The sequence below is a fragment of the Panthera uncia genome, chromosome A2 (assembly GCF_023721935.1).
Source record: "Panthera uncia isolate 11264 chromosome A2, Puncia_PCG_1.0, whole genome shotgun sequence".
In the NCBI taxonomy this organism is placed as follows: Eukaryota; Metazoa; Chordata; class Mammalia; order Carnivora; family Felidae; genus Panthera; species Panthera uncia.
This window is the reverse complement of record NC_064816.1, coordinates 110646350-110657807: the sequence shown is the minus strand read 5'-3', so window position 1 is coordinate 110657807 and position 11458 is coordinate 110646350. Positions and strand designations below refer to the sequence as shown.

Here is an 11458-nt window from a genome sequence, read left to right as displayed (position 1 = left end):
ATAACATATATATATAATTATATAATATTATATATTATTTAATATATATATTTTCTGGCCACCCTGTTTCATTCCATTGACTCTTTTTGGCCCTTTTGATAATACACACTGGCTTAACTACTATAATGTTTGTTAAATTTTCTAGTAAACCTTGATGTTTAGAAGTTCAAGTCCTGTAGCTCTGTGGTTCTTCAAGATTGCTTGAGTATTCTTGATAGTCAAATCCCTCTTGATTCCTTTCAACCTTTTAAAAATTAATTTTAACTAGGGAGTTGTTTTGAATTTTTGTAAAAATTTCACCTCCCCAATTCTCTGTAATTTGATGTAACATCGTTTTTTTTGTGATAATTTTCTATCTTAATTTACTAAGTAAACAGTGAATCAATACAAAAGAAAACATGCGTATTTAAATTTACTTTCCTTCATTTTGCTTCACAAATAAGTATAATGTAACAAGATAAAAATAAAAATGCAGAAATAAAATAAGGATAAGAGTATAATATAAAACGACAGATAAGATTAATTCAGGCCTGCTTTTTTGTATACAGAGTTAGGGCAGAAACTGTAACTCCCATTTTATTAGAGTCAAAGCAAAGAGAATCAGTTATGAGATTCACAGTATCCATATGTAAAAGCAAACCAGTTACTCTAAAGGAGAGTTTTTCCTGGTCGTAAAAACTGAAGATGTGAATTTTCTCCTTTTTTGGATTTTAAAGGTGATAACATGTGGGATAGCAGTGTTTTTGGTAACATTTGGGACATAATTCCAAAGCCCAATTTATCTGAATGGACAGTTCTATAAAATCAGTAATATGGTACAAATTTTGCATAGTATTTAAAGCCTTATTGCCAGGTACTGTAATAAGTGCTTTTATTTGCATTTTTAATTTAATCATAACCCTTGACCGTAGGTGCTATGGTTATCTGTATTTCACAGATGAAAAAATTAAGGTAAATAACTTGCCTAAGGTTCTACTACAAATAAGTAATAGAATCAAGATTAAGTTTTGGGCAATTATACCTCTATTTCTACTACATGATTATGCTGATAAAAATTAAGTCTCATGCAGGATTTGTGCCTGAATTAGGGGTTTAGGAAATTCAGATAGAGCTAAGGTTTTCTTCAAGAAACAGTTTCTGGGTCTACGTTCATATAGATGGGTGAAGAAAACAACATTGTATTTTCACAGCAATTTTGCTTGAGCTAAATTTGTTTTGCATGTTCTTTAGCTTCTTTTTTTCCCTTATTTTTACTTAACTAAATACCAATCTGAATAACTATGGTTGAATGTGATCATTATGTTGAATATTATCACTTTTACTCTTGTTTTATGAGTATTAAGCTTTCAGGGAGCCAATTGGCTTGCCTAAATAGATCGTAAAGAATCAAAATATAAACAAATTAAATTACTAAACTGCTTTGTACAAAGTCAGTTTTGTAGCATGTCTTTTTATATTTTTGCAGTTTTAAATTATTTTCTGAAATTTTCTTAAGATGCATGATATTTTGGAATTATTTCGTTGAAACTGGGGGAAAGTGTTCAGTATGTTTTGCAGCTGGCATTCCTAAAAGCTGAATGAACATTGCAGAGCCAATTTAATTATGTTGTGATATTTATACTTTTGTTATAATTCTTGCATTTGAATACTTGTTTGTGCACATTGTTTTGAAGTGAGCCTGCTAATTTATGTTTGAATCTGCCTTAATTTCACAAAGAAGAAGTAACACAATTTTATAGGATTAGTTCTATTCATAGTAATCTAAAAATAAAATATATTACAAATTTTAACATTTTCTGTGTTAACTTCCAGGTTGAAGGTCTAGAACAGATGTGGAAAGATGTTCACTTCAGAGAAAGGGGTTGTGGAGGAATGGTTGTCAGAGTTTAAGGTAATATTTACTGTCTCAATATTATAATTATACTCCAAAGAAGTTTTGTCTGGGGTTTAAATCACAGTGGCTTTTTAAAAAAAATATTTTATTTTACTTCTTGTAATTTTTATTCTTTTTAATGACTGAAAGGCTAAATATCTATGGAAGCAGAAATATGTTCCAACAAATCTTAATAGGGAATTATTTATACACAGTAGTTTTTTCTAGGAAATCAATTCCTTTTTTTCTCCCAAGTGGTTAAAAGATTTTGTTTTCTCCTTTTCACAGCAACACCACAAAGAATGGTTAAAGTTTCTGATTATTAATGTTACCCTTTCTAACCACCATTAAAAATTCAATGTTTAAATGTTTCTCCCAGTTTAGAGGGCAAAGGGAGTGGGCATGATCAACAATGAGGAGAAGATGGAAAGATATTTGCCCACCTTTCTACCAATGGATTCTTCTCTAGCTGGTTAACTTTTGTTTTCTTGTCTTATGAAGTTTTCTCTATAATTGCTAAAATTGTGTTCTTTAACCAGTTAATTACCTTCTCCTTGTCCTCTGGGTCTTGTTACACATAATTACGTGAACTTCATGATCATGAACCAGAGGAATGAAGAGTTTGTAATGCAACTATCAATTTTTTGTCTAGCCTAATGAGCCCACCACTTTCTGGGACAGATGTATTGTCTGACAAAGTCAGACTTAATTGGCTTGTTTCAGTGAAGGAGACTACAACAGGCACTGTATGGCCAACTTACCAAACAGAGGAAAAGACAAAATTATTATAGTGTTTGGAGGAAGGGTGAAATTCAGATGAAAAATTAAAAAAAAAATTTTTTTTTAATGTTTATTTATTTTTGAGAGAGACAGAGAGAGGGAGAGAGCAGGAACAGGGGAGGAGCAGAGAGAGGGGAGACACAGAATCTGAAGCAGGCTCCAGGCTCTTAGCTGTCAGCATGGAGTCTGACACGCGGCTTGAACTCACAAACCGTGAGATCGTGACCTGAGCTGAAGTCGGACACTTAACCAACTGAGCCACCCAGGTGCCCCTAGATGAAATTTAAATGGAGTAGTATTTTGATGGGCTTAACACAAAGCAGAGCTGTGTGTAATGGAGTTAAAATCTGGTATGGACTTCAGAGTGGACCCAGGATAATGTTGTCTTGGAAACTACACAGTTAACATCCATGTGGAATGTTGTGTTCAGAAACCCCTTATATGAAGCTCTGCACCTTGACTGGAAATCAAGCCTGCTTCTCTGTTTCAAGGTGACTTAGATCCTTCAGGAAAGAGTGGGATGTTTCATTCTTACTGATATATGTTTAAACAGCAAAGTTTTTGATATCTATGATTTTAGATAACAAGGCTTCTCAGTGAATGAGGATATAGCTAGTCGCTCAAAAAAGGGAGGTTGTTATGACACTTTAGCTGCAGTGTGTCCTTGAGAGAAGTGGTGTTTCCTGTTAATTTTGCAGCTGGTCTTATCAGTCATTATTATCTCATTCTGACAAATGTCTGGGCAGATTTTTACTTTGTATTTTATTATAGTCATGAGTTGAGTATCCTTCTACAGATCCCCTAAATCATCATAACGTGAGGTAGAATCTTATAAAAGTGCACTGTATATAGTGCCTTCTACATATTTTAATAATTTGATTACATTTTGTATGTGCTTTTTTTCCCTGCATATGTTGTTTTTGTGAGTAAGTATTCAAGGTTTTAAGCTTTTTTTGCTTTAGGAGTATTTAATTTGGTTCATTATACCATGATTTTTTTTTTTAATTTTTTTTTTTTTCAACGTTTTTTATTTATTTTTGGGACAGAGAGAGACAGAGCATGAACGGGGGAGGGGCAGAGAGAGAGGGAGACACAGAATCGGAAACAGGCTCCAGGCTCCGAGCCATCAGCCCAGAGCCTGACGCGGGGCTCGAACTCACGGACCGCGAGATCGTGACCTGGCTGAAGTCGGACGCTTAACCGACTGCGCCACCCAGGCGCCCCAATGATTTTTTTTTTTTTGACAGTTGATGGAAATCTTCAAATTTAAAAGTTGAGTACTATTAAGGATTCTTATGTTTGATAGTGAAGTCAAATTTGCAAAAGCAGATATAGCCAGTTAGCCATTTTTTAATATGGAAGTTGTGGAAAGAGGGCCTGTTAAAGGATGGTATAGGGGAGGGGTCAACTGTTAAGGCAAGTAATTGAAAATCATGACTGATTCCTTACCTTCCTGCCTGTTTGTTTATTCCCTTCCCCTCCTGGCTTGGATACATAGCACCCTAGCAAGCGTAGCAGTGAAGGGTAAGGTAAAGGGGCAGTGCAGCAGTATGGGCAACACTGTGCCCTAGTGCTTGAAGAAGTGGGTAGCTAGGGTGGAGGGTTGCAGAGGTGACATGTAGAAGACTCAGCCAGAGGGGTTACATTGGTAGGTTGGTTACTCTGAGTAAATAAATAAATATATGGAGGATAATGGGAGTTAGGTTTCTCAGTGTCTGAGAAAGGAATTAGAAACATGGAATGGGGAATGGCAAGAAAGAACCTTAAGGTGTTAGATTGGAATTGTAAGAATCAGTATGACTCATGGATCTAAATATGTATGTGATATCATTATACATGTATATCCGTATGTAAATGCATACATATATTTCCCAAGTTTGTTCACTGGGAGGGCTGAGAAACAATGACAGTTACACCCCAGTAGTAATGAGTATATTATGCACCCAGATCTTATTTTCTAAGTACCATTTTCCACTAAAAGAAAGTAGGATGTGAATAAAGTATTATCTAAATAATATTTTATCTATAGTGTATTAGTGAGTAGTGCTATTTTATCAAAATTTTTATAAGTTTAATTCAAGGATAAAGAAACTTTTCCATTGGGAGGATGGGAGTAAAATCCTGGGCCCTATGAATTAAAAAGTAATTTAATTTTCTTCTAACCCCCAAGATTAAATTTACCCAATTTCCAGTCAATTTAACTCAGTAAATGTTTTAAATTATTGTCAAGTCTGTATTATAGCTAGTTAAGAAGACATTTTCTGTTTCTTGGTTAATTTGGTAAGCATTCCTGAAAATTATTTTGAATGTTATTCTGAATTGTGTTCATGTATGTTGAATTCAGCTCTGTTTATGTTTAATGAAGAGAGTAAGGTTATCAGGCAAAATCAGCAGCATATTAAAGGTAATAAAAGGTAGAAAAGTACTTGAGAACGTATCTCTTAAAAGTATTTTGTCTTGGGGCGCCTGGGTGGCTCAGTCGGTTAAGTGTCCGACTTCAGCTCAGGTCACGATCTCACGGTCCATGAGTTCGAGCCCCGCGTGGGACTCTGGGCTGATGGCTCAGAGCCTGGAGCCTGCTTCCGATTCTGTGTCTCCCTCTCTCTCTGTCCCTCCCCCGTTCATGCTCTGTCTCTCTCTGTCTCAAAAATAAATAAACTTTAAAAAAAAAAAAAAAAGTATTTTGTCTTTTGAAATGATTTGTAATGTTAATTACATATTTTGGTTAAACTAAGAAAGGAAGTTTGGATGTGCACATATATATATAGAGAGAGAGAGAGAAAGAGAGGGATAGGGAGAGGCAAAGAGAGAGGGAGAGAATGAGAGGGAAAAGGAGGGGGGTATTGAGGGAGAGAAGGGGTTGGAGGAGAAAGCCTTTGCTTGGTTGTTGAATTTAACAACCATGGTACTATTAAAGCTAAGATCATCAGATTGATAAAGTAGTACAAAGCGCATTGGGCTGAGAAGTCAGAAACCATTTGATCTAATCATAAGTATTCTGCTATGTGGTTTTTTGATGTTGGAAAAATCACATAACTTTTTTGGGTTTCAATATCCTCATCAGAAAAAGTGAGTGGGTGGTCTGTGAAGATGATTTTAGTTTTACATTGTTCCATGGCCACAGTTTGAACTCCCAACCTAACTTCATTCACTATGCTCTCAAATGCACAAAGACAACACAATTTGTTGTGTGAAAAAAAAGAAATTTTTTTGCCTTTGGAAAAACTTTTCAGTATATACTCTAGCTATAGGCCCTCATTAGTATTCTCTTTATATACCAACAAAGTGATTCGATTTGAGACTTCATTATTTTAATATTTTCTGAATCATTCAGTTTTTATCTTTTCAAAGATTGATTTGTAAAGTATTAACTTTCAGATTGTATTGTGTTTTCCTTAATGCTATGTGTAGATTTATCTAGCAGAATTCTAGACTGCTAATTTTTCAATTTTCTGGTAGTCACTGAATCTCAAAATCTAGTCTTATGTGTAATGTTGTTGAACAGAGTTGTTTTATTTATTGGCTCTCCATCCATCTGTCTATCTTCATTAATTCTCTTCTACCCAACCCATATCACCTCCTTACGTTTTTAAAAAGCCATCTGCCAAATGATACTTTAGTATGAAGCATCTGTCTTCTTCAACTTTTGCCAAGACTAATTTCCCATTACTTTTTTTTTGTTGTTTGTTTGTTTTTTTGTTTTCTGACAAAAATTCTGCCTTCTGAAAAGTGAGAAAACTTAGCTGGTATTTAAGAAGGCCGGTACCTTTGAACTAGTACAGTGCAAGAAAATTCAAAGGTTTGCTATAGTAGTACTTAAGTCCACTAGGCATGGTTAGATCTTAAGTTTTTCAAAACACTGTTTATAAAAACAGAAATTATATTTTCTCCCCTTCTATAGACAAAAGTAGCTTTTCCCACATTCACAAAATGGAATAACGACAGACTTGTGCACTAAGTTTTAGAAGACACTTCCTCTCAGTTAGCAGCACAGTGTCCTGGGTCCAGGATATTTTCTGGAATTTGTCTCTTCAGAGAAGAGCTATCCTTTTGTCTTTGGCTGTTTCACAGACAATGTTTTATTTCATGAAGGTTAATTGGTACATAAATTGAAAATTATAATGAACATTTTTAATGAATGTTCCAGTTTTAGCCTAAATAGTATATGTAACATTATAATAATCTTTCTATTTACTAATCATTTTTAAAATTTAAATTTCAATTCACTCCATTTTAGATTTTATAGTTAGACATACACATCTATATAATAGTGTATTTTATATATATAGTTCAGGTTCATTTCCATTCAGGGGGTTAGAAATCTGTTATTTATAGGGATGCCTGGGTGGCTCATTCGTTTAAGCATCTGACTTCTGCTCAGGTCAGGATCTCATGGTTAATGGGTTCAGCCCCACACTTGGCTCTGTGCTGACAGTTCAGAGCCTGGAGCCTACTTTGGATTCTTTGTCTTCCTCTTTCTCTGCCCTCCCCCGCTCACACTCTGTCTCTCTCAAAAATGAATAAACATATTAAAAAAACTTAAAAAAAAAGAAATCTGTTGTTTATTTGACCGTTATTCCCTTTTATATAAATTCCCCTAGTGTAAGGTTACTCTTGATCAAATAACGGAAATGGAATGTTGCCTGGAAATCTTTTGTTACTTGCTTTTGAAATATTGAAGAATGCCCTAATCTCCTCTTTATGTAAGCAATTGCAGTGAAACTTTCTTTTTTTACTCTGGAGAATGGTGGAAGGTTTCCAGACAGTTCATATTTACTTACTGTTCTGGTAAACAAAACTATCTTATTGAATTAAAAAAAGAATCTATTCATTTATATATCTTAAGATGTAATGTGACCTATTTTTAAAGAATCTACTGAAGTGTAAATAGTGGCAGTGTTTATTCTCATTTTGTTCATCTATACTAAATCCCTTCAGCGGAGGTTTGAGTATGAGGCCTTGTGCTGAGTGCTGTGGATGGAGCGATAATAAGATAGTTTTTGCCCTTAAGGAACTCATGGTAAAGTAAAAATGAATCATATATCCTTAGTACAAACATTTATGCTGTTTAATTTTCAGTGTCTGTTTATGCACATGTACATGCATATGCACTAATCATAACTTTTAAATTATTAAATACTAGGAGATGGGACAAATAAGAAATAGTATATACCGTGGAATGACTATTAGCAATATCCTGAGACACTGTATCTACTGCAAGATTAACATTTGTTGACTGATTAATTGAGGTAATTTGCATGAGAAAAAATAATGACTTGGAGACAGATATTAAGGAAGAGGTATACTCTAGAAGGGTAGGTTTTTGTCATTTGTTATAATGAAGTGTTTTGTTTTTGTTTTGTTTTGTTTTTTTCAGATTTCCCTAGTACTTTTACCCCAAACCGTCTGATACTGGAGTTTGATCTCTTCCCATTCCTCTCTGGTCATGGTGTCTTTTCTGAATGGGTGGTACTGGCAAGCTGTAATTAGTTGTCCATATTTTATTTTATTTTATTTTTATTTTATTTTTTTTTAATGTTTTTATTTAGTTTTGAGACAGAGAGAGACAGAGAGTGAGCAGGGGAGGGGCAGAGAGAGAGGGAGACACAGAATCCCAAGCAGGCTCCGGGATCTGAGCTGTCAGCACAGAGCCCGACATGGGGCTCGAACCCACGGATTGCAAGATCATGACCTGAGCCGAAGTCAGACGCTTAACTGACTGAGCCACCCAGGTGCCCCTAGTTATCCATATTTTAAATGGCATTAGGAAAATTAGTTTGCTGGTAGTATGGCTATCTTTTTCACCAGTTCTGAGAAGTCTAAAATTTGCCCCCAACTCTGTTAATTGAACAGCCTTATCTAAGTTAACGGTCACCATATATAACTCAGGAGTTACTTTGGTAGATAATCTGTGGCTTTAAGGTTTGAAACATTAGATCCATATACAACATGTTTATTAAGAGGTAGGATCAATACCACTAATGAGATTTTGAATTTGTATGATACTACAAAAAATATATCTCTAGGTTTACATGTTTTGTATTCTCATTTCTAACCCCAAACTGTTCAATCAAAGATGAAGTGTTAATGTTAATTTTTATCCTTGTTGATGACAAGAAAATTAAATATGTTTTTTGTTGAGATATATTTCACATAACATAAAATTCATTGTTTTAGGCTGAAAATATAGTGGTTTTTAGTATAGTCACAATGTTATGCAACTAACACCAGCATCTAATTCCACCACCCCAAAAGGAAATTCCATACCTGTCAGTCACTCCAAATCTCCCCCACCCCCCAACCTCTGGTAACAAGTAATGTACTTTCTATTTATGGATTTGCCTATTACGGATATTTCATAAAAATAAATTTTTTAAAATTTGTTTAGACACTACCAGAAACATCTTTACCAAATTATGCCACAAATTTGAAAGACAAGAGTTCTTTAGTTTCATCTCTGTATAAAGTTATCCAGGAGCCACAAAGTGAGGTAAGTACTCTTATAGTTTATTGTGCTTGTAGTATTCAATTGATTGATTTTTAATTTTTTATTGTGAAATATCACATATATATAAAAGAATTAGAAAAAGTATATGTTTAAAGAACTTTAATATATATTATGGATTGTTTATCTGATTACATTTGGGAAGTGGTGTAGAGGGGATGAGAGTAGAATACTGTATTTTCAAAAAAATGGTTGAATAATAAAAAAAAAAAGAACTATAATAAAATGAACTTCACTGTACCATCCCCTAGGCCAAGAAGTAGATTATTACTATATTCTAAAAGCCATCTCTGAACATATTCCTCCTCTTCTTTCTTTCTTTCTTTCTTTCTTTCTTTCTTTCTTTCTTTCTTTCTTTCTATCTATCTATCTATCTATCTTGCTAGAGGTAGCCTAGAAAGTCAGCATCATTATATGTCTTTGTTCATTCAGCAAATATTTGTATGCTCACTATAAACCAGCTTTAATGCTAGGCAATAGAAAATCAAAGAGTAGTAACACATGGTCTTTATCTTGAAAGAGGAAAAGGAGAGAAAATAAGTAAATACATGCTTTCAAGGGAATGCTTAGATGCATATGCATAAGTTTTCCAGATATGTAATGTGAAAGGACATTCTAAGCTGTTGGAATAGTATATGGAGGTCTGAGAAAATGCAAAACACTCAAGGAATGGCAAGCAGTTTTGTCTGGCTGATGTTTCTCTGTGCTTACTTCTTTTCTCTTGCCCCCACTCCCCGCCCCCATTTCCTTCTCTTTTTTTAGAAAGAAAATTTAGTTTGAAGGTGATAAAATGATTTATACTTCAGATTCTGGTGCTTGTAAATCCCACTATTCATAATAGAATAGAAAAGGATTGGAACTAGTGTGGACAATAAAAGGCATGGCATTTGGAAAATAGCAAATAGGCTAATGCAATAGTAAACAAGAGAATAAGACTGGTACTGAACTGAAGCTGGAAAGATTGGTTTAGGTCGTAACCATGGTGAGCCTTGAACTCCATCATAAGCAATTTAGACTTTTGTACTGAAGGTATGACTTGATCAGATTATTGTTTCAGGAAGGTGGCTATGTGGAGGATAGATAGGAGAATGGAAAAATTGAAAGCAAGACTAGGTACTAGGATAATAGCCTAGGAGGAAGCTATTAAGAATGGAAAGAGGTGGAATAGAGGGGAGGGATACGAGGAATGTAATTCTTTTTGTACACAAGTTTGGTAGATGACATGGCAGCTCTGACACCACTAGTCTTATTACTTGATGGTAAAATAACTTATACCCTGGAGTCCAGTCCTGTGTGGATCTATGTGCCTTTTGGATTAACCTTCCAAAACTAGAGCCTGTTGTTATTTGAGTAGTTAACCTCTTCAGGAAGGAGGTCTGGAAAACCCAGCTTCTACTGATTATGCTATAAAGTGCATCACGACTGTTATGTGCAAAAGACAAGACTAGGGGTGAAATTGACAAACCCCAAACTTGACCTGGAAAACTGAATAGAATAATCACATTTTGCTTGTTCTTTCCTTTTCGCCAAAGCTCTTTAATTTGTATAACATGTATAGGTAGCTTGTTTTCTTGAAGGGTTTTAGTTTTCAAAGTATTTCGGTGGATGCTATTTTAAGGTTTTCCATGTGTAAGAATTATTTCACCAAACAGAGTAAGTATAGGTATAGCTTTATTATTTTTTTAATAAATGAAATCTTGTTTCTAATTTACTGCTTTATATTTTGAAATTACCCTGTGATGAAGGTTGATTTAACCAGGCTATGTTGGATATAGTTTGTAAGGTACATTTCTGATAGACTAGTTTGGTTCATAGCATTTCTTTTATTCAAAGTAAATACAACTCTTATGGTTCAGAGCAGTATTTCTCAAAGTATTTGTGGTGAAGGACCAGTTTTTAAAAAAATTTCAGTCTGTTGCAGACTAATAAGTGTACCTAGTGCACATGATTAACATGAAACTCACATCATATGTGAGGTACCACATAAATTTGATAACCCCTAACTGATCTATACTATATCCTGTTAAGTAAGTTTCCTGATCACCAACTTGGATGGCGAAGCAATATCAAGTTGCTATAAAAGTCTCTTAATGTTTCCTCTCAATTTCGGTATTTACATTGTTTCCTCTCAATTACTGATAACATTTGTGGCTGGTCTTCAGTCCATGGGCCATGCTTTTAGAATCACTAATTTAGGAGATTTTGCATTTAAGTTTGTTTTATGTTTTTAGCCAGATTTATGTGGTGAAGATAGTGTGTATTCTGTATTCTTAAAACCCAACTCAATCTTAAAAAAATAT

General features: G+C 34.4%; 1 protein-coding gene across 3 annotated transcripts in view; it reads left to right on the top strand.

Annotated features, from left to right (window-relative positions):
* Positions 1–11458, top strand: part of HYCC1 (hyccin PI4KA lipid kinase complex subunit 1) — a 139467-nt gene that overhangs the window by 49584 nt on the left and 78425 nt on the right. For all 3 annotated transcript variants that reach the window (XR_007460263.1, XM_049642904.1, XM_049642903.1), the window contains exons 2-3: positions 1813–1891; positions 9042–9143. Coding sequence is in view for 2 of the 3 variants with exons in the window: in XM_049642904.1 (XP_049498861.1) it covers positions 1841–1891; positions 9042–9143 (153 nt within the window). In the remaining variant the exon portion in view is untranslated. The remainder of the gene's footprint in view (positions 1–1812; positions 1892–9041; positions 9144–11458) is intronic.